Source organism: Glandiceps talaboti, chromosome 12, assembly GCF_964340395.1.
Source record: "Glandiceps talaboti chromosome 12, keGlaTala1.1, whole genome shotgun sequence".
NCBI classification, from domain to species: domain Eukaryota; kingdom Metazoa; phylum Hemichordata; class Enteropneusta; family Spengelidae; genus Glandiceps; species Glandiceps talaboti.
The window spans coordinates 18719836-18744423 of NC_135560.1; the positions used below are offsets into that span (position 1 = coordinate 18719836).

The 24588-nt window shown below is 36.8% G+C and overlaps 2 protein-coding genes across 2 annotated transcripts; both read left to right on the forward strand.

Annotated features, from left to right (window-relative positions):
• Window positions 1–2346: 2346 nt before the first annotated feature.
• On the forward strand, window positions 2347–8901 carry LOC144443637 (putative peptidylglycine alpha-hydroxylating monooxygenase 1). The gene is made up of 11 exons (XM_078133179.1): window positions 2347–2693; window positions 3073–3136; window positions 3605–3695; window positions 4512–4654; window positions 5281–5416; window positions 6034–6098; window positions 6380–6460; window positions 6640–6716; window positions 6998–7051; window positions 8032–8081; window positions 8204–8901. The coding sequence occupies exons 1-11, from the start codon at window positions 2547–2549 to the stop codon at window positions 8370–8372; spliced, it is 1077 nt and encodes a 358-aa protein (XP_077989305.1). The 5' UTR covers window positions 2347–2546; the 3' UTR covers window positions 8373–8901.
• Window positions 8902–10152: 1251 nt separating this feature from the next.
• On the forward strand, window positions 10153–16552 carry LOC144443055 (putative peptidylglycine alpha-hydroxylating monooxygenase 1). The gene is made up of 9 exons (XM_078132428.1): window positions 10153–10278; window positions 10822–10879; window positions 11347–11437; window positions 11584–11726; window positions 13729–13809; window positions 13992–14068; window positions 14350–14403; window positions 16175–16224; window positions 16375–16552. The coding sequence occupies exons 1-9, from the start codon at window positions 10153–10155 to the stop codon at window positions 16550–16552; spliced, it is 858 nt and encodes a 285-aa protein (XP_077988554.1).
• The last annotated feature ends 8036 nt before the right edge of the window (window positions 16553–24588 follow it).

Consider the following 24588-nt stretch of genomic DNA (forward strand, 5'->3'; position numbering starts at 1 on the left):
CTTATATTAGGGGTATGACTAATTGCCGCGATATAGTTCAACACGTTAACCCTCTAGGAAGCATTGTGGTAAACTAACTGGAGGAAATAAATCTCAACAACAAACCGAGACGAGGAAGTGTCTGCTTTAGCCTAAATATCAAGTATAAATAAATAAATACCCAAATTTATCAATTCGTCCGTAGGTTACCAATCTTTTTTATGCGGTTTTATACTTAAATCAAACTGTGAGTGAACAAGACTGACTGTGCAGTCGAAAGCTCTACAGCTTTCAAAGTACTGTGTGTATATTGTTAACTTTGTAATAGAAACAAAAGTTCTTCAAGCCATATGTGTTAAACGGTGAAGACATGCAACATATTACACGTTTATTAGTCGTACTCGAGGCAGTCAATCTTAAGAAATAAATTTATGTGAAAAGAATAATTAATTAAATACATCGGAGGATTGAAAAGAAAAAAAGGCAAGTACAGAAAACATACATGTTTATTATGTAATGAACTTATAATATAAACAGTCCGTGTCTCTTTTGAGTTCATGTTTAATTGACTTGGCATACCCTGTTTTTGTTTTTTGCAAAAAATCTATTTAGCCATATTCCATAAAATATTAACACTTCGGGTTTGCAAAAGGGACACAAATTTATGATAAGAAGGTATTGTATAAAAGTAACAAGGTAAATATTTAACACTAAGGTCATGAAAGGATGGAGAAATTAAATTTTGAACCATAACGATATTCATCCTCTACAAAACAGCGAAGTGCATCTTTGTATATCTAATACCATTAAATGTAATTCTGGTTTTAAAATAATTTTGAAGTCTTTTAATATAATTAAATTTTGGTAAAAGGTTCAAAAGCGTTGTTTAAAAAAATCTAGAAATAATTCTGAACTCGCAACCCCCTGGTTGAACCAAGTGCACCCTCCATCCCCGGAGATAAAATAACAACATTTTGACATAGTAGGCCCAGCACAGTTTACCTTGTTCGCACTTGTGTACCAGACGATGTGTTGGTAAAGAGAGAGTACACGAAGCCAATATTTGATAATCCGGTTTAGTTTAAAAGAGCGACTAGTGAACCGGCCAAGTTCATCTCTGACTACAAGCTTTGGAGAATCATACTATTTGAGAATGAAACGACAAAACGTATTCCGAACAACTTCAACTCACTCAATCCTCAAGAGATGAACCCTCCAAATTCCACTTCCCATACATCAATGTGATCCCAAGTATTACTGCTATACACTGTTACTTCACTAAAAAAATTATGACAGTTACATTGAAAAACTAATCACATATGTTAACTTTACGGATTATGTCTGCAATAGTTGTGAGCTCTAGTTTTTCATTTTGAGCATGTCATTTTTGAGTTTTATTCTTTCTGAGGTTTGCACTGAAAACTGAATTTACAATCTAAAAAACTAAAATCAACGCTCCAATGATTGCAACTTTTATTCAAAATTAGATTCCAATGCCCACACATCGCTTACATCAGAGTTACAAAGAATATATGCTGATCAAACTCGAGATCTTTTTGTAGGTCGAAAATATAACTTCAACACCCGTACCAATGCAATGTTAGGGTCAAATTTGAATCGATTTGTGAATCATAAGGATGGCTGTGCGCCCAAACAGCAGTGTCAGAATAATGGTAAACGATGTCACTAACTTACAGGTACATGTACTTGCAATATTGACAGTTTGAGAAGCGGATAGATTGGGAGAACGTTTTATTTTGGGCTAATATTGGTAAAAGAGTGTCAACCACATAGTGCACTGTGAAATAAATAGTACGTATATACAAAAATTGTTGTCTAATTCAAAACGTCAATGCTATAGATATTCGTGTAGGGTCTATGACATAAAGAGGATGATTAGTGTTCCCTTTTTACTTGTCTGATTATTTTAAACCGTTTCCAGTTTTTATCATGTTTTATTGCTATGCATAAAAAGGAAACGCAACAAATGGAACAGATGTAATCATTCATATAAAACTTCCAACTTTAATTTTTTATGTCTCGACACCTTTTAAAATCAAGTTTACGATTGTTTGGTCTATAACATGTAAATCTGCGAACGAGTTCGTCAATCAATGGTCAGCAGCATTTAAATTATTCTAGATAATAGAAAGGTTGAGATGCGCGTCTTTAAGTATTGTGTTCAATGTAGTTAGTTCAACATAACGTCTTCCAAAGTGTTAATGAGTCCGGTCAACTTACACAATGTTCGATGATTGATGATGAAACCCAGTCATTCATCTGAAAGGTGTATGTGATTTGCATATATGGCAACTTTCAACTCCGTTTTGTCATTCAAATTGGATCGTATTGCATAAGTGACATTCTCTGCCGTCACTTAATAATCATGGTAGTTGTCTTTTACTCAACTTAAGGCTGGCCAAGTTGCTAGTAAAAATTTCGACTATTTTAAATTGATATGGAGACGTGGCGTACATACCTCTGATACACATACCGGTGAAGAACTTTCGCTGACCACAGAGCGAGTAAAGCCTAGCAATATCTACGTCCATTTTCAAATATTCATTATGGTGGAAATCACTTGTGCGTGTCTTCTTCTACTAGTAGTGACATTTGTCGGTACGAATGTCGTCGACGATTTGGGTGTCGACATCGATGCAATCCATTTAACTTCTGTACTTGATCTGCATATGCCAAACGTGGCACCGCAACAGGTAAGCAACCATCTACTACTAAAGTAGTTTTGGTTTGTTTTCATTGTTATGGATTGTGTATACCCCATGACTATAGGGGTGAAACAAGTGTGTGTGTGTGTGTGCATGGATGTATCTCCCCCAATATATTCATGGCGTGTGTGTGTGTGTGTGTGTGTGTGTGTGTGTGTGTGTGTGTGTGTGTGTGTATGTATGTATGTATGTATGTATGTATGTATGTATGTATGTATGTATGTATGTATGTATGTATGTATGTATGTATGAAAAGTGTGAAGCCACAGTTGTTTGTGAGAGACTGAGAATCAGATAAATCTACTTTAAAATTTACTGTAACAATTTTAGTTTTGCAATAACACCAAACATTATTTTTATTCTGCAGCATGATACATATTACTGTGTTTCTACAGACAAGATCAATGACATAGATTCGGAACTTTACATAAGTAAGTGTTTTGAATCGAGTAGGTAAATGTGAATAAAGGGATCTAAATGTTTATTTTCATTTAACGATTTTAAAGTGGCACAGTAACTTTATAGTAATTATTTTGATATGCCCTATATTTCGTATTGTAATGTCGTCAACAAGTATTATAAAAGTATGTCGAGTAGTGTCTAGCAATTGCAACTGATTGAACTTTCACTTTTAAATTGACAGTGAAACAAAAATAATATTATGACATGGTTTTTGTGGCACCAACGATCGGAAAACGAAAGTCTACGTTACCGTATTCACATTGTGTCGGTCCTATTATGAAATATAGTTTAAAGTACGTGTATGCACTGACAGCATTTGGTACACTGGCTTCAGTAGAAAGTTGGGCCTCGGTTGCAAAGTGTGCCATTTATATAGAAAACTGACAACCAACCATCGAAGTGGTTTTTGATGCGTTCTTACTATTTTTGTCTTACAGCTAAATTCGAACCCCATGCTGAGGCAGAAACTGCTCACCACATGCTGTTATTTGGATGTTATGAATCTGGACATGAAGAAGGTCACGTCTGGTACGTCAATTATGAGAACTGATACGTCAAATACTTACATGTATATGCAAAACATTGACAAAATCATGGTTTATCATGTATTTGAATCCGTGTGTTTTCAGTGAAGGTAGTAATGTTATTATATGTATATGACACTTCATATGAGGAAGAATAATGACCTGCCGGGGTTGGATAAAGCCAGGTAAATACACAGGGCGTGTAATATTTCATAGATTGTTGTTTTTCAGGTCTACAGACTAAATATAACAACCTTTTGATTATATATTCCTACATGCAAGGGGAAGAGACTTAATATTTCTTCGTAGTATAGAGATTGATACATTTGTAGCAGCAAGATTCGTACGATATTTTCCTAAGAAAACAATAAGAAAACAACAATCCGTATGAAATATTACACGCCCCTGTGGGTAAATAGGGTATAATGCATCATCGCGTCTGAATATTTGTCTGAAATATCTGCATAATATTACTGTGAGTTTTATTTTACTAGAAGTTTTCTAGAAGTTCGCTAAGAAGGATTTTGAGATTGTAACATAAACACAGACAGACAGACAGACAGACAGACAGACAGACAGACACACACACACACACACACACACACATACACACACACACATCAGTGTACACAGGGAAAACGTTTATTTTGAGGACAAACAAATCAAAATGAGAAGGGTACATGTATTAGATAGAAAAATGACATTAGAAACGTAACATTACATACTGTTTCTAAACTGATTTTTTAATGCACGAATAGTTTATGTGTTATTTTATATCTACTGGCAATTTGTACAAGGAATTGTGATTGTGGTTTTCTAGGAACTGTGGCGACGCGCATATGTCCTCAGACGCTGACTTGGATGTGACGGAATCTCCGGAATCAACGGATGTGTGTTCGAATGGAGATGGTCGATTACTGTACGCATGGGCATTAAATGCACCATCACTGACTTTACCAAAAGGTACACTATTTAATAATATAATTATCGTCAAATTACGTGAATTATATAGCTGAGAAACTCATGCTCATGAACGTGTAAAAAAAGAACCATGATAGTTCATGATGCACCTTTGGGCCAAGTATCGTGTATTTTATATCACTATAACACACACACACACACACACACACTCTCTCTCTCTCTCTCTCTCTCTCTCTCTCTCTCTCTCTCTCTCTCTCTCTCTCTCTCTCTCTCTCTCTCTCTCTCTCTCTCTCTCTCTCGCTCGCTATCTCTCTCTCTCTCTCTCTCTCTCTCTCTCTCGCTCGCTCGCTATCTCTCTCTCTGATTCTGTTTGTTTGTTTGTTTGTCTGTCTGTCTGTCTGTCTCTCCCCTCTCTCTCTTTCTCTCTCTCTCTCGCTCGCTCGCTATCTCTCTCTCTGATTCTGTTTGTTTGTTTGTCTGTCTGTCTGTCTGTCTGTCTCCCCCCTCCCTCCCTCCCTCCCTCCCCCCCCCCCCCTCTCTCTCTCTCTCTCTCTCTCTCTCTCTCTCTCTCTCTCTCTCTCTCTCTCTCTCTCTCTCTCTCTCTCTCTCTCTCTCTCTCTGTGCATAATTGTCTCTTTTTTACCCCTCTTCTTTTTGTTCCACATTAGATGTTGGATTTGCCATCGGAGGTCAAACAGACATCCAGTACCTTGTACTGCAAGTACACTATGGTCACGTTGATAAGTTTCTAGATGGAAAAACCGTTGACGACTCCGGGGTAAAATTACACATGACATCTCAGAAGTTAGTATCATGTTGATGTAAAGTCATCACCAATTACTACTAACATCAGCCCCACTATAGCCCTCCTAGCCGATTTGTTTCCTAGCTTTTTATCGTTCAAATGTTTGTACTCAAAAATAGTTATTTGAGTGCAAACCCCGGAAAGATCAAAAGCTAGGAAACAAAAATTCTTGTGGCTATGACCCTCCCTACCACTACCATCGCCACTAGTTCACAATAGTATCAATAGAACAACCAATATAAGACATCTCAATCACCATAGCAAATTTTGCCACCGTTGATTTACCACCACCACCACCACCACCACAGATACGACCAGCTTCACTCTATACTGACATCACGGTCACCAAACAAAGGTATTTTAACCCATTTTTCACGTATAAACACAATATGGAGGAAAGTACGGAGAAGTTATACACAGGGGAGGGGGGGCATCAAACCAGTCTCTTCTGACAACGCCGGTGAAAGTGGCATGTATGGGGTTCACACAGGGCCTAATATTCATACCTCATCACATTAGATATTCTGCGAAAAGGAATTTGTTTTTAAACACTCTTTTAATGTATACACGATACTGTGTGTAACGATAAAATAATTAATTGTACTCATCCCTACAGACAAACATACCATGCTGGAGTATATGAAATGGTAACTGAAGGAGTTGTTCCTGGACATGGCGTCGGTAAGATTTTTTCAGAAGTTACTTTGTGATGTGGTGTGATTTGATGTGATGTGATGTGATGTAATGTAACGTAATGTAATGTATTGTATTGTATTGTAATGTAATGCATTCTAATGTAAAAGTAATGCAATGCAATGATATGTACTCGATTCCAATCTTTACAACATTAAGCCTATGGCGTCATATCCAACAAAAAGCTTTTCATGTGACAAGTCGTGCTAAGAAGTATATATTCATTACTTTACCATTTATTAACTTATCTTACTATTTCATTTTGATAGTTCATATGGAGACTGCTTGCCGTTATCATGAAGAACAGGTTTTACATCCCTTTGCTTTCAGGACTCACACTCACTCACATGGTAAGTAGGAAAACCCACCCTAATAATTAACACCAACCTTTGGTGTTCAATGTCTGTACATGTGTTATTCATGTACCGATAATGGACATTAAAGTCCAGAAGACAACCAGAAGCCCATGCGTATTCGTCCATCATGACGGAGACGTTGGCTCATTATCTTCTATATTTGCGTTCCATAGGGTTAGTGGTCTCTGGGTTTCGTATTAGAGGTGACGAATGGTTAGAGATCGGTCGTAAAAATCCACACTTGCCTCAGGTACGTTCACCGATTCAAAATTCGGATAATTCTTAAGACAATGACACGGAAAGAATGTGAGTTATTTCTGGATATTCCTTAATCTAGAAAATATCACCTTTTATCTACTCTGCAAACAATGAAAGTATATATAACAGGATATTACTAGTACAGGACGGAGCTATTCACCTACAACTCAGAAAAGTATACATACTGTCATAGTGTATTGTCTTCCAACATCTCTTACAAATTAATTTAATGAGAACTAAATTTTTAAACAAATTGAATATTTTTCATTCTAGATGTTTTATCCTGTTGAAAACCAAGATTTAACCATCAGACAAGACGATATTCTGGTATGCTATCTGTTCTCTCCTTTCGCTCCATGAAGTAAATCTCTTTAGAATGTAATTCTCAGTATACCCTCATTCAATTCAGCCATATACAGCAGAGGGAGACATTCAATTCAACCATAGACAGTAGAGGGAGACATTCAATTTAACCATAGAGAGTACAGGGAGACATTCAATTTAACCATAAACAGTAGAGGGAGACATTCAATTTAACCATAGAGAGTACAGGGAGACATTCAATTTAACCATAGGAGTACAGGGAGACATTCATTTCAACCATAGACAGTAGAGGGAGACATTCAATTTAACCATAGACAGTAGAGGGAGACATTCAATTTAACCATAGAGATAGAGGGAGACTATTCAATTTAACCATAGACAGTAGAGGGAGACATTCAATTTAACCATAGAGAGTACAGGGAGACATTCAATTTAACCATAGCCAGTAGAGGGAGACATTCAATTTAAACATAGAGAGTACAGGGAGACATTCAATTTAACCATAGGAGTACAGGGAGACATTCATTTCAACCATAGACAGTAGAGGGGGACATTCAATTTAACCATGGACAGTAGAGGGAGACATTCAATTCAACCATAGAGAGTAGAGGGAGACATCCAATTCGGCCATAGTCAGCAGAGGGAGACATTCACAGCAGAGGGAGACATTCAATTCAACCATAGAGAGTAGAGGGAGATATTCATTTCAGCCAAAGACAGCAAATGGTGACAATTTTTTTTCTGGCCCGACCAATGTAATACAACAAGATGTTCGACCAATCGGACCTCAAGATGTGCTAAAACTTTGTTACTTGGATTAATAAGAAGTGTCACTATGACGTCATCTAAATGGCTGTGATGTCATATGATGAAGTAGAATCATTTTATGATAAGCAGTGTGAATTTTGACACGGTAAACAAGTGTACTTTACATATTCAAATTGACTACATTGTTATAAACTTTACTCACGTGTATCTTACAGGCCGCAAGATGTACTATGGAGAATAAATCAGATCAGAATGTTTTCACTGGGTAAGTTTACATTTATATAACTATAAGCATTTTTCAGTTTATAAGAATTTTGGACTTTATTTTCCAGTATCTCTCTCTACTAAATACATGTACATAACAGAATTGTTTGGTTTTGGTTTCAGGTCCACCATGGCAGACGAGATGTGTAACTTCTATTTTATGTTTTACACTCTGAGTCAAAAACCGCTTAAATTGTCCGAGTGTTACAAACCATCCCGATATAAATGGGCTGATCATCTAAATGTACCTAGCTACATCGACACACTAGCGAGTACGGTCCCAATGGAATAATTAAAAAGGGACAAGTCCTCTCTTTAGGATGTACATGTGATACTAAGTACCGTTGTCAATTAATGTACCAAGTTACCTTGCCTTGTACCCTACACAAGCAAAGATTTCGCGATCGAACAGAAAATATGGGGTGTACACTGTGGTCGTTTTACGTTATGGCAACGCGAGTCAACATCAATGGTCCTACGGAGTTTCATAACTGACATTACTTTCTCAATTTTCTTAATAGTGAATAATTAAGCTGATTTCATACGATTTGGCAGGGGAGGGGGGTAATACTGACTGCATTTATGTTGTTCTTGTTCTATTCTACTTGCATGATTATTTATAATTTTTAAAGTTTTTATTACTTATCTCCATAGTGTTTCTATTGATGATAAGATGCAAAACGCATCAAACAATATCAGACTTATATTTGTTGATGTTCCTGCATACTAATTAGACTACTTAATATAATTTTGAAATGTATATCATATCAATTTTTACCCAAGTCAAACGAATCTTCCAGCTTTGTGATCACTTTGGAATAAAAAACGGTGTGTACTAATTTGCCTCATTAGCATAATTTTGCTAATTTTGAATAATTATATTATGCATCTCAATTATCGTTTGAGTGAACATGAATAACGTTGGATATGAATATTTCATCTATGTTCTGGTTGAAGAGCGCCCCCATCGACTAAATACTAGTATGTGAGTCACACACTGGCAGAAAACTAGAAGAAATATGAAATTACTGGATTTTTAATCTTTTTACATCAGACCAACATGAAGTACATATGTAATCTTATCATATTTTATCACAAATATGGTAATTACAGAGTTAAAATATGGTATTTATAGAGTTAAAATATGGTAATTAAAGAGTTAAAATATGGCAATTACAGAGTTAAATCGATTTCAGAATGCACCATGATTTGTCTTTTTTTTCGAAATCTTACGCGTAACTCTCGCAAATAATCCCAAGATATAAATATTGTCAACAAAACACCACCCACTGTGTATAAAAACAATAAACATATAACCTGACACTACTATCTGAAATTTGTCAGTAAATACTAAAGTTACGATTTTACTGAATAATCATGTTCATATTCAATTTCACTTATGTCCATCATATACACGATTGCATGCACATTGACATAGTGTATTTAAAGCTTTTTATCAGAAAAATGCGAGTACGATACGTATTTTGAATACACGTACTCGGCACATGCACTGTAAATACAATGATCACCTTGGCCTAGTATTCGTAAAGAGTGTCAACCATTGTGTGCATTGTGAAATAAATAATACGCATATACAACGACTCTAGTCTAATTCAAAACGTTAGTGCATCGTCTCGCATTGACCCTATTCGTGTAGGGTCTATGGTATATGAAGAAGGATAATTAGTGTTCCCTTTTTACTTGTCTGATTAATTGTCATCGAACCATTTCCAATGTTCACTGATTGATAATGAAACCCAGTCATTCATTTGGAGGATATGGATATATGTGATTTGCATACTAATAAATGACAACTTTCAAATCCGTTTTGTCATTCAAATTGGACCATATAATAAGTGACATTTTTTATCGTCACTTAAGAATGGTAGCTGTCTTTTACTCAACTTCAGGCTGGCCAAGTTGCTAGTTAAAATTTCGACTATTTTAAATTGATATGGAGACCTGAGGTACATAACTCTGATACACATACCGGTGAAGAACTTTCGCTGACCACAGAGAGAGTATAGCCTAGCCATATCTACAGTACAGACGTACATTTTCAAATATTCATTATGGTGGAAATCACTTGTGTGTGTCTTCTACTAGTAGTGATATTTGTTGGTACGAGTGTCGATACAGTCCATTCATCAGTGGCTTCTGAATTTGATCTGTATATGCCAAACGTGGCACCTCAGCAGGTAAGCAAAACATCTACTACTACTACTGGAGTATGTTTGATTTGTTAAAATGGTTATGATTTGTGTACCCCATGACTATAGGGGAGGTCGAGTAACGACAGTTAGAAGCGAGTCACACACCATGAAAGCAGGGCTAGATCAGGACTGAGTGTTCGTTGTTTATTATTTTCAAATGTAGAATACAAGATCGGCAAACTACACATGATTAAATTAGCAAGTCAATGCTTTAGTTGTCATAACGAACCTTTCACCGGAGAAAACTGCACCCTCTGAAACATGTGTGTGTGTGTGTGTGTGTGTGTGTGTGTGTGTGTGTGTGTGTGTGTGTGTGTGTGTGTGTGTGCATGGATGTATCTCTCATAATACATCCATGGTGTGTGTGTTTGTGTGTGTGTGTGTGTATGTATGTATGTATGTATGTGTACGTGTGTATGAAAAGTGTGAAGCCACAGTCGTTTAGGAGAGACTGAGAATCAAATAAAACCACTTTAAAATTTACTATAAAATTTTGCAATAACCCCAAACATTATTTTTATTCTGCAGCAAGATACATATTACTGTGTTTCAGTCACGCTAGACATAGATCCGGAACTTTACATAAGTAAGTGAATAAAGGGATCTTAATTTAATGTCTATTTTGAGTTAACGATTTTAAAGGGGCACAGTCGATAGTCGATATTGTAACTATTTTGATGTTCCATATAATTTCGTTTTGTATTGTATTGTCGTCAATAATTATAAGTACTATAAAAGCATGTCGAGTAGTGTCTAGCAATTGCAACCGATTGAACTTTCACTTTTAAATTGACAGTGAAACAAAAATAATATTATGACATGGTTTTTGTGGCACCGACGATCGGAAAACGAAAGTCTATGTTACCGTATTCACATCAAGTTGTGTCGGTCTTATTATAAAATAGAATTTAAAGTCTGCACCGACAGTATTTGGTACACTGGATTCAGTAGAAAGTTGAGCCTCGGTTGCAAAGTGTGCCATTTATATAGAAAACTGACAATCAACCCTCGAAGTATTTTTTTTTAGTGCGTGCTTACTATTTTTGTCTGCAGCTAAATTCGAACCCCATGCTGAGGCAGAAACTGCTCACCACATGCTGTTATTTGGATGTAATGAATGTGGACATGAAGAAGGTCACGTCTGGTACGTCAAGTATGAGAATTGATACGTCAAATACTTACATGTAAATGCAAAACATTGACAAAATCATGGTTTATCGTGTATTTGAATCCGTGTTATTTTATATCTACTCGCAATTTATATAAGGAATTTTGATTGCGGTTTTCTAGGAACTGTGGTGACACGCACATGTCCTCAGACGCCGACTTGGATGTGACGGAATCTCCGGAATCAACGGATGTGTGTTCGAATGGAGATGGTCGATTACTGTACGCATGGGCATTAAATGCACCATCACTGATTTTACCAAAAGGTACACTACAAAATGATATAATTATCGTCAAATTACGTGAATTGTATAGCTGAGGAACTCATGCTCATGAACGTGTAAAAAAGGAACGTACATGCGAGACCATGGCAGCTCATGATGCACCTTTGGGCCAAGTACAAAATGTATCGTATATTTTATATCACTGTGACATCTCTCTCTCTCTCTCTCTCTCTCTCTCTCTGTCTCTCTCTCTCTCTCTCTCTCTCTCTCTGTCTCTCTCTCTCTCTCTCTCTCTCTCTCTCTCTCTCTCTCCCTCTCTCTCTCTCTCTCTCTCCCTCTCTCTCCCTCTCTCTCTCCCTCTCTCCCCCATCTCTCTCTCTCTCTCTCTCCCTCTCTCTCTCCCCTCCCCCCCTCCCCCCCCCCTCTCTCTCTCTCTCTCTCTCTCTCTCTCTCTCTCTCTCTCTCTCTCTCTCTCTCTCTCTCTCTCTCTCTCTCTCTCTCTCTCTCTCTCTCTCTCTCTCTCTCTCTCTCTCTCTCTCTCTCTCTCTCTCTCTCTAGATATTGGATTTGCCATCGGAGGTCAAACAGACATCCAGTACCTTGTACTGCAAGTACACTATGGTCACGTTGATAAGTTTCTAGATGGAAAAACCGTTGACGACTCCGGAGTAAAATTACACATGACATCTCAGAAGTTAGTATCATGTTGATGTAAAGTCATAACCCATTACTACTAACATCAGCACCACTATAGCACTCCTAGCCGATTTTGTTTCCTAGCTTTTTATCGTTCAAGTGTTTGTACTCATAAAATTAGTTATTTGAAATTATTGTTTTGAGTGCAAACCCCGGAAAGATAAAACGCTAGGAAACAAAAATTTAACCACGCTATTAATATTCTTGTGGCTATGACCCTCACTACCACTACCATCACCACTAGTTCACAATATTAGGGACCGGTCAGTTTCTTCGGCCGGAGGGGGGGATCCTGTGGATTAGTAGGGGGTCACCCTGTTTTTGAAATTGGCAGGGGGAGGGGCCATCGTCCTGCTTTGAAAATTTTGGATGGGGGGGGGGGGGTCATTGTGTTTTGGATTTTGATGGAAGAAAAAAATCAATGAATCTACTGTGGAATTTTTTCTTGTCCCCATTTTTTAAATGTTACTTCACCTTTAGTAACGCTCAAACATAACTTTAAATAGACATGTACATGTACAATGTATTACCTACCACACTAGTTACAGAACATTTACCATGTAAATACTTGGGTATTTCACAATCAATGGCGAATATGCTTCACACTTTGGGGCAAAAGATGAAATACCGTAATGGTATAGATAGTATACATTTAAAGTAGACTGTCGACAGTCGTTCGTGCCTTTTTTACTACGTTTTATCTAAAACTAATTAAAAGTCGTCACCTCGCTCCGATCGGGAGCAATACTGACATCACGGTCACCAAACAAATGTATTGTAGTCCATATTTCACATATAAACACAAGATGGAGGAAAGTACAGAGAAGTTATACACGGGGGAGATGGGGGGGGGGCATTAAACCAGACTCTTCTGACCAACATGAAAGTGGCATGTATGGAGTTCACACAATGCCTGCTGTAATATTCATACCTCATCACATGAGATATCCTGTAATGACAAAAATGAATACGTTTAAACGCTCTTTACACGATACTATGTGTAACGATAATTGTGTCTTTTACTTGTACTCATTATCCCTATAGACAAACATACCATGCTGGAATATATGAAATGGTAACTGAAGTAGTTGTTACTGGACACGGCATCGGTAAGATTGATTTCAGTAGTTACTTTGTGATGTGATGTGATGTGATGTGATGTGATGTGATGTGATGTAGTATAATGCAATGCAGTGAAATGCACTCGATTCCAATCTTCACAACATTAAGCCTATGGCGTTGAGGGCACCATATCCAACAAAAAGCTTTCCATGTGACAAGTCATGCTAAAATGTACATCTTCATTACTTTACCATATATTAACTTGTCTTTTATTTCATGTTGATAGTTCATATGGAGACTGCTTGCTGTTATCATGAAGAACAGGTTTTACATCCCTTTGCTATCATGACTCGCACTCACTCACGTGGTAAGTAGGAAAACCCACCCTAACAATTAACACCATCCTTGGGTGTTCAAGGTCTGTACATGTGTTGTTATTCATGTACCAATAATGGACATTAAAGTCCAGAAGACAACCAGAAGCCCATGTGTATTTGTCCATCATGACGGAGACATTGGCTCATTATCTTCTCACTTTGCGTTCCATAGGGTTAGCGGTCTCTGGGTTTCGTATTAGAAGTGGCGAATGGTTAAAGATCGGTCGTAAAAATCCACACTTGCCTCTGGTAGGTGCACTGATTCAAAATTCGGATAATTCTAAAGACAGTAACATGGAAAGAATGTGGGTAATTGCTGGATATTCCTTATTCTAGAAAATATCACCTTTTATCTACTCTGCAAACAATGAAAGTACATATAACAGGATATTACTGATACAGGACGGAGCTTTTCACCTACAACTCAGAAAATTACACATACTGTCAGAGTATATCGTCTTCCAGCATCTCATACAAATTAATTTAATGAGAACTAAATTTTTAACCAAATCGAATACTTTTTATTCTAGACGTTTTATCCTTTTCAAAACCAAGATTTCACCATCAGACAAGACGATATTCTGGTATGTTATTTGTTCTCTCCTTCCGTTTCATGAAGTAGATCTCTTTAGAATGCAATTCTCAGTTGACCCCCATTCAATTCAGCCATAGACAGCAGAGGGAGAAATTCAATTAAGCAATAGAGTACAGGGAGATATTCAGTTCAGCCATAGACAGCAGAGGGGGACATTCAATTCAGCCATAGACAGCAGAGAGAGACATTCAATTCAGCCATCGGCAGCAGATGGAGACATTCAATTCAGCCATAGACAGTAGAGGGAGACATTCAATTCAACCATAGAGAGTACAGGGAGACATTCAAGTCAGCCATAGTATAGGCAGCAGAGGGAGACATTCAATTCAGCCATAGAGAGTACAGGGAGACATTCAATTCAACCATAGACAGCAGAGGGAGACATTCAATTCAACCATAGAGAGAAGAGGGAGACATTCAATTCAACCATAGAGAGTACAGGGAGACATTCAATTCAGCCATCGGCAGCAGAGGGAGACATTCAATTCAGCCATAGACAGTAGAGGGGGATATTCAATTCAAACATAGAGAGTACAGGGAGACATTCAATTCAGCCATAGTATAGGCAGCAGAGGGAGACAATCAATTCAAACGTAGACAGTAGAGGGAGACATTCAATTCAATCATAGACAGCTAAGAGAGACACTCAATCCAACCATAGAGATAAGAGGGAGGCATTCAATTCAGCCATAGAGAGTACAGGGAGACATTCAATTCAGCCATCGGCAGCAGAGGGAGACATTCAATTCAGCCATAGAGAGTACAGGGAGACATTCAATTCAGCCATAGAGAGTACAGGGAGACATTCAATTCAGCCATAGTATAGGCAGCAGAGGGAGACATTCAATTCAACCGTAGACTGTAGAGGGAGACATTCAATTCAACCATAGACAGCAGAGGGAGACATTCAATTAGCCATATACAGCAGCGGGAGACATTCAATTCAACCATATACAGTAGAGGGAGATATTCAATTCAACCATAGAGAGTAGCGGGAGACATTCAATTCAGCCATAGTATAGGCAGCAGAGGGAGACATTCAATTCAACCGTAGACTGTAGAGGGAGACATTCAATTCAACCATAGGCAGCAGAGGGAGACATTCAATTAGCCATAGACAGCAGAGGGAGACATTCAATTCAACCATAGACAGTAGATGGAGACATTCAATTCAACCATAGAGAGTACAAGGAGACAGTCTATTTAACCATAAACAGTACATGGAGACATTGAATTCAACCATAGACAGTAGAGGGGGACATTGAATTCAACCATAAACAGCAGAGGGAGACATTCAATTCAAGCATAGACAGCAGATGGAGACATTCAATTTAACCATAGAGAGTAGAGTGAGACACTTAATTCAACCATAGACAGTAGAGGGAGACATTCAATTCAACCATAGACAGCAGAGGGACCTCCGAGACATTCAATTCAATCATAGAGAGTAGAGGGAGATATTCAATTCAGCTATAGACAGTGGAGGGTGACTTTTTTTTTCTCTGGCCAGACCAATGTAGTACAACAAGATGTTCGACCAATCGGACCTGTCAGCTTGTCTCAAGATGTGCTAAAACTTTGCTACTGGGATTAATAAGAAGTGTCAGTATGACGTCATCTAAATACCTGTAATGTCATATGATGAAGTAGAACCATTTTATGATAAGCAGTGTGAATTTTGATATAAAGTGTACACTTATTTACTTGAAATATTCAAATTGACTACATTGTTATAAACTTTACTCACGTGTATCTTACAGGCCGCGAAATGTACTACGGTGACTACATCAGATCAGAATGTTTTCACGGGGTAAGTTCAGTAAGTTTAACAATAGATCCATAGTTTAACATTCATATAACTATAAGCATTTTTATTTTATATGATTTTTGGACTTTATTTTCCAGGATCTCTCGCTACTAAATACATGTGCATAACAGAATTGTTTGGTTTTGATTTCAGGTCCACCATGGCAGGCGAGACGTGTAACTTCTATTTTATGTTTTACACTTTAAGTCAAAATCCGCTTGAATCTTCTAAGTGTTACAAACCACCCGGGTATAAATGGGCTGATGATCCAAATGTACCTAGCCACATCGACACAGAAATCACGGTCCCGACGGAAAAATACCAGATGTAAACTGGGAAATTTTAGATTGTTTTTCCTTCATCCCTTGTCGAAAAGAAAAATTCTTCACTACCAGACATGACATTGTATATTCATTAGTTACTACATCAATAAATAAAACATAGCTTCGGAACTCCGGCTGGCATGTTGTACATATCCACTTCTGCAAAAGTTTTTTGGGCGTATTTTCAACTCGTCGTAACTTTTAGTAGAGTCCACCATTTTAGATATTGTGAAATGTAAACCTCAACTGACATCTCAAATTTCCCCAAAAGGTGAATTCTTATGTGCTTTAAATGACCAGAGTACAAAAATGGCAAAGTCGTTGTGTAACAGTCCGTTCCAGAATTTTCGGTAAAAAGAGTACTTTCGGTTACCCAGCCTCTTGCCGTTGAGGGCATAGCCCCCAGCAGAGTCTTGGAAAATACAACGTCGCTCGGATGTTAACAAGATTGCTGCAGGGGGAGCTGACCCATAGCATGACCTCTGTAATAAAATCATATGATGGCAACTCTTGTTACGGGTTGTTTTGATTGATCTCCTGACAAAGATGGGTTTCAAAAGTTTATACTATGATTTCTGTTAAATATACACAGAGTTTGTGAAAATGAAACTTCAGAATCATTTTGGGGGCTATGCCCTATAGAGGTGTAATTTGACCCGGAAGTTAAAGCCAACCTGATTTGACCGAAAATCATTAATTACTGAAATTGCTTTTTAATATCCATAGTATGTTTACCAAAACCTAAACAGTTCTTTCCATTACCCAACAAAACATGTGCACCAAATTTCGTTTGAATTGAGCCAGCCGTTTTTGAGAAAATGGGGATACAGACAGACAGACAGACAGACAGACAGACAGACAGACACACAGACACAGACACAGACACACAGACAGACACAGACACAGACTTTTGATCCCCACTATGTAACCTTCCTTACGGAAGGTAAAAATGGGACGCATCAAACAATATCAGACTTATTGATGTTCCTGCATACTAATTAGAATAATTTATATAATTTTGAACATTTCCATGTATATCATGTCAAATTTTACCTAAGTCAAATGAATAAAAAATAGTGTGTACTAATTTACCTCATTAGCACATTTTTGCTAATTTTGAATATTTTTTTATACATCTCTATTGTTTGAGTGAATAAAAGAAAAGAAAATGTGTGCATGTTCTGGCTGAAGAGCGCCCTCATCGACTAAATATGTGAGTCACACACTGGCAGAAAACGAGAAGAAATATGAAATTACTGGATTTTTAATCTTTTTACATCAGACCAACAGGAAGTACATATGTAATCTTATCATATTTTATCACAAATATGGTAATTACAGAGTTAAAATCAATTTCAGAACGAACCACGATTTGTCTTTTTTCGAAATCTTAATTACGCGTAACTCTCGCTGGCCAGTGATCTCGTCAGATCAGGAATAACATTTTCCAGATAGCGATGTTAACGCAGTCTACCCATTAAAACTTTTGGGTGCAAAAAATCCCAAGATATGAAGATTGTCAAAAATAGTAGTTGAAACAAAACACCACAGTGTATAAAAACAATTTTCGTATAACCGGACAAGTAAGTATCTGAAATTTGTCAGTAAAATACTAGAGTTACAATTTTATTGAATAATCATGTTGATATTCGACATTCAATCAAACATAATATTTCCAAGACTATAAACCAAATGTAACTTCGGGATGTGATTGACGCCACTCATACAACTGAAATCGGCACGTATTTTACGTACCTGTTTTAAGCCACTGACACGGTATGATTCAATCACAGCTTTAAGACTTCAAATTTATATTATACACATAGTCTTTCTGAACTTATTAAACAGTCATTTGAAACGTACAGTAGTGCTGTAAGAATCCATACATATTGGTATATACATCGTACTAACTGCAGTAATATTGACATTAAAATTGAATGCTGTTTTCCAGGGCGATTATATGAGCAATCACTCGCTCGCGCTCACTCACTCACTCACTCACTCACTCACTCACTCACTCACTCACTCACTCACTCACTCACTCACTCACTCACTCACTCACTCACTCACTCACTCACTCACTCACTCACTCACTCACTCACTCACTCACTCACTCACTCACTCACTCACTCACTCACTCACTCACTCACTCACTCACTCACTCACTCACTCACTCACTCACTCACTCACTCACTCACTCGAATAAAACTGCAACCTTTTTATCCCCACTGCGCTGTAGAAAAATCAATAATCTCTTACAAAGTCAATATCAATACACGGTATCCACAAATCACTCACCCATCTGTCAATCAAATTACACCATGACTAGATATATGCTAAATTAAATATCACCATGTACGGCATCATATTTGACATTATAAGCTTTTACCCTATTTTTTACTTTATCAGTATCATCACCCTGGTTGTGTAGTTGCCAGAATATAAAAGAAACATTCAATTTAAGTAGTACTGAGACATTTTGACGTAATGAATACCATAGTACGTGTGTACACAATATACTTCATTATAAGGCCCCGTCGACTAGCATCAGAGATTACCCAGTGACGTCACTAATGTGTTCCAGCCATTACTACGTATTTTCTCTCGGGGTAAAATAGCTTTTTAATCAAAATGGTTTGCCCTCTTGCATTATTTTCTCAATTATTTGCCCCGGTTTATTGATAGTAATTCTAAATATTTTTAGGAAACGACTCGCGTATATTCCAATTTTCCTCAAGTGTTACAGTTTAAGAGTATTAGAATTGGAATCAGTTCTACCCATTGTAAAAATGGTACGATCCGATCGAATAGTCATTTTTGAATCTCGGGGGAGTGAGAAATGTCAGAGCATTTGGAAGAGACCGTGAAACAATAAGGACTTACTAAATTCGTGTTCGTACTATAAGTTTAAAAAAAACCACACGTATTGATACACAAGAAAAATAGCATTTTGAGTAACTGCAAGGACAATTAGTTGGATCATAATAGTTATTATTTAGTGGAGGTCTGCACACACCGCTTCCATTCATTTGATAAGCTATTGAGGAGCTTTAACTATCTGTGCTCCGTCTCACACACGACGATTAAGATGAAAAACAATATGGCGGACGTCGTCACAGGAGTTGTGACTTTTCTACTAGCGATGTGTATAGTGACAGCTGAACTCGCCATTGAAAAATATAATCTTCAAATGCCCGACGTATCTCCTCAAACGGTAAGAAATTATATTTCTAATTCCAGATATTGTCCAGAAATATATTTGAAATTTATTGTTTCGATCGTCATTTTAAAAATAATTTCTAAAATGGTCAAATATTATTTCAGGTGTGATTGTCAAACCGCTATAATGATATTGCGTAATTTCTAAAAAGGTTCAAATATATATTATTTGAAGTGTTACATAACGTAGAAATTATTTCATGTGATAATGTCTGTTTATACAAATCACCAGTGGTACTTTTGATATCAAAAACTGTCTAAAATTGTACTTATTAGTTAATACACAGACAGACAGACAGACAGACAGACAGACAGACAGACAGACAGATAGACAGACAGACAGACAGACAGACAGACAATCAATCAGTCAGTCGCATGTGATAGAATATACCTAGTCACAGCAGAATTGACTGTAAATTCTAAGAACTGTATGAGAAATGAGAACATTTTCTATTTCCTTCACTAATGTGTCAGCAGAAATGATGGCAAATTTAGACCCATTTAGATCTTTTTCATTACTAGCGGTTTAATTTCCGTTGAACACTGCATTTGAAAACCTTTGTCAGGGCAACACGGAATTACTCATTATTCATCCTGCTTTCTCTTATTACTAAGATGAATAAAACACAACTAGAGATGTCAGACTATACAGGGACACACGCACACTGGAAATATATCTTTAGACTTCCATATTTTAAATTATTGACATCAACAGAGATATAGCTGAAATTGTCATCTGAGTAACAGACATCCAGATAAAGCCATTGTTTTCAATACTTGAATTTAAATACTCTAACATCAGTATGTTTTTATAAACCGGTGTGTGAAATCAGGCAGCTGTGTTGATTCGAATTCTACACATATGTTGAAGGAAGACCAATACAATAGTCTTTACTTTCAAAAAATAAAAGGCTACATTAGCTACGTAGTATATACATTTTCTGTTCATACCAAAGACTGTATACATTAGCTAAATACTTCGTACTAAAGCTGTCAATGAAGAAAAACAATGATTTGTCCCCAAATTATAATTTTTAATCAGTGATTCCTAAAATCTACTCACCTATCTGCTCGGTTCAAATTTTCTTCTTTTATCTTCTCAAAATGTGAATGGACACGAAAAGATATAACACCCGTCCCTCTTCCCCGTGAAAAAAAAACTAATCAAAATAATGTACTTGTAATGAGAACGCAAAACTATTAAGATTTCACCACGATTTGAAGTTATGTTTTTTTTTATCCCGACATGGTATAATTGATGTAAAGTACATCTTGACATTTCTCTCACAGCATGACACCTATTACTGCTTTTCCTCTCCTGAATTGGTGGACCTCAATTATATAGGTGAGTAAACTCATTTTGTGACGTCATAGTTTTAACTACACCACCACACATTTGAAAATTTAAAGCATGAAACTGAAAACTAACGAATAGTCGTCCACTCCGACCATTTCATAATAATGTTGACCTTTGAACTCCAACACTGATGGACGAAATAGATTCTCTCGTTTCTGACAAAATTAAAGAAACTGTGCAAGACGTTACGGATTATGTTTATTTATCAAAAAATACAACTTGAACTCGTAAGGCAAGTCTGTAATATAGCCGATTAAAAGAAAGATGTCGTTTGCATTCTCAAACTGGCACAAGTTCCGTTTGTACTTTTGGGGTGTAATTTTTAATTTGGGTTAAAAAAAAAAATACCCGTTGTATTCTAATTACAGAGACACCACGTGTTATTGGTAGAACGAAACTTGTATTTAGGAATAATTACGTAGATTATTTAATGACATAATTTATTATACGTAGCATAAGATGTAGAGGAAACCGCTATTGTATATCAAGTGTACAAACACCAGAATAACGATTTCAGTTCCCATCGAAGACATGCAATGACATTAATATTATGCTAGTTTAATCATTGTTTAAGTGTGTATTTTCATTAGAGTCAAAAAGAACATATACGATCACGGGGTACCATCACTTATATCCACATGGCTGACAAAATACATGTACGTTGTTTTTAGACCAGGTCAGCTCAGCACAAATTTACACTATTTTATTTTGCTATTTCTTTTTAAGGAGTTATATGTACATATAACCTCTTTACACATATATATTCTCTCATCATTTTCATACTGTGGACTCTGCGCAATTTAAGAATCACCACATTTCTTACACATCATGTAACATCATACTCGAGTCATTATCAAGTGAACCCAATGCTCCGAGTTTTGTTCTCTCTCAACTATAACAGCACTGATTATTATCGTTTGACGTAGAACTACGAGTTGTACTGCAATTGTTTCAACGTGTGTAACATGTAGGTTTGACGTAAAATAAATCAACGAGTAATTTTCTTGACATCCATGATTTATTACTGAAATTATTAACTGGTTAGACAGTAGCAATCTATTTCCTTCGATCTTTTACCTATAGACACACCCCTTCACGCTTCGTAGTTCCTAAAAATACTCTACCTACATCAGTAATGCGTATGCTTTGATACATTGAAACTTAACATTTCATGTGCATGTATATGACAAGAACCATTGAAGTGTCACATGTAGACCTACTGATCTGACTCTGATACTAACATCGTGCTGTCATTCACAAAGTCCTCAGATCTGTAGAACACTGTCAGAAATTCAATGCATCCTGACTATGTATCGGAAATTGCAGTGATTCGTTCAGACTTATTACAGCACCGCATCTGAATATGATTTTTAAAGATTTTAATTGGGTTACCTTCTCCTTGGCCTCGTTCATATTTTTTTAACAAATTGGTTATCATTAATTATATGTGGCATGTGTGTGTGTGTGTGTGTAATCCGTACCCTTCCCAAAAATATATCGACGGCAGTCAAGGCAAAAGAAATCGTATCATAACACAAGATTTCATTCAAAATGCGCCATTTCATCCACCAACATGAATGGCGCTGAACCAGACCTCTTTTTAATTCCGCCGATATAAGTAAAACATTTTCAATAAAAATTATGTCACCAAATTATTTACTGCATTCAATGTAAATGTTTTCAATGATGGGTAGTGATATGGAGAAAAATGCCGCCTTTTCTTGATTCTATTCACTACTGTACGTGTAGGTTATAACGGGGGCAAATGCAGGGTATTTGAATATGACGGTTGTCATGGGAATACGAGTGAAAGTCTTCGACGTCATCAGATTTGACTTGAAAGGATATGCCTATTGCGATTACTGGCAACGCTTCTCTTCAGCTATTAATATAGAATAAAAGCTACAGCTCGTCTCATTGTCATCGTTTTGAAAAGTGAATCAGCCATACAACAAATAAAATCTCATCGAAATTCGCTATAGGGATTTGTATGTAAAAAGACAACCCGAAGCTATGGTGTGTTTCCTACAGACAGACCGTTATTACTATTGCCCAAGGGTCTATGATTCTCTCCTCGATGCCTGATAGTATTCCAAGTGAAACGAATCATTTATTAATTCAAACATTCGGGAACAAATTTGTTTCTCGAGTGATTTTCTTGATAGAAGTAGATATTTTCCCATGACCAGATGAATGAGTTGATGTGGATAATATAAAGTCGATATTTTCCTACGACCAGGCGAGTATGTTAGATATGGGTTTGTGATGTGAAGTGAGGACTTGAAAATCCTAAAACCAGAGAGACAAATGTTGAAAAAGCTGGGAAAAAATCTTGTCTACGCTAGTTTTTCGGTGTATTAAAATCACAATTTGATTTTATACACATGAGAATAGAAAATGGTCGACGTCATAAAGTCAGACGTATGAATGTCATTAATTATGATCTTTTATAACAGTCATTACACAGTCATAATCTAACAACTAGAATAACAATACCTTCTTATGTCTCAGAAATTGCAAATATCAAAGTGTTATTTTTTACATTTTCAAAACTAACCATTCTTTCTGTTTGTTCAAATAACAAACCAAAGTTGTGGAAGCGTTTCGTTCAGAATAATTATCAAATGCATGAGGCCATCCTTGTTGAAATACGTGGTTTCCTCTGTATAGGTGTTACAATTATAGTAACTGTTGTATTGAAACCAGATATACAGGCCGACTAATATCCGGAACAGCAAATTATAAACCCACTGATTTCTAACAATTGCAACTTACAACATCGTGCCGCACATAATTATGTTAACTTCTTTAGACCGACCAGTAGGTATTTTAGGCAATCTACTATTATTATTACATATAAAGGTTGTTTGCAAATTATGAGGACACGAACGTTTCAGCACGTAATCACACTTTGCCGTATTTGCGTTCTCCCATCTCAATATTCTCAACATGGCTATTGAGAACCGCCTACACGACACTATATTAAGTTCAGAGGGAAAAGACAGCTAGTGTGATAATGTACTATGTCAGTAAATTGGAAAATATATCTAATAGTGTGTACGTCGATAGTGTACTTGTAAAACTCGGGAAATATCACGCTAAATTGAAATATGTACGACCTCGTTGAAATTACAAGGTTACCATGGCAACAACTTGAGTCGACAAGTTTGCCTGGTGAGGTGAGCGATGTGCAGCCGAACGAAACCCGTCAACTAATTTATAATTAAAAACACGTTATGAAGAACACACAATAAGAATGAACGCACCACATCACAATACGAGCAGCACAGCTTTTATACAACATAACACAACATCAATGACAGCAATGCAACATAACATCACACAGCACGTAAGAAAACCATTCGAAGGGATAAATCACGACACACCAACTTTTATACCATCGTCGCAAACTACAGCCTGTTTTACGGCAACGTTCTTAACGATATACAAGCTATGTACAAACGTATC

What these genes read in the sequence shown, in the direction of transcription:
- LOC144443637 (XM_078133179.1), top strand. Translation starts at nt 2,547, where the DNA reads ATGGTGGAAATCACTTGTGCGTGTCTTCTTCTACTAGTAGTGACATTT. An exon ending in GACTCACACTCACTCACATG is followed by an intron (nt 6,461 to 6,639) that starts GTAAGTAGGAAA and finishes TGCGTTCCATAG; the next exon opens with GGTTAGTGGTCTCTGGGTTT. An exon ending in TCAGACAAGACGATATTCTG is followed by an intron (nt 7,052 to 8,031) that starts GTATGCTATCTG and finishes TGTATCTTACAG; the next exon opens with GCCGCAAGATGTACTATGGA.
- LOC144443055 (XM_078132428.1), top strand. Translation starts at nt 10,153, where the DNA reads ATGGTGGAAATCACTTGTGTGTGTCTTCTACTAGTAGTGATATTTGTT. An exon ending in AAAATCCACACTTGCCTCTG is followed by an intron (nt 14,069 to 14,349) that starts GTAGGTGCACTG and finishes TTTTTATTCTAG; the next exon opens with ACGTTTTATCCTTTTCAAAA. An exon ending in TCAGACAAGACGATATTCTG is followed by an intron (nt 14,404 to 16,174) that starts GTATGTTATTTG and finishes TGTATCTTACAG; the next exon opens with GCCGCGAAATGTACTACGGT.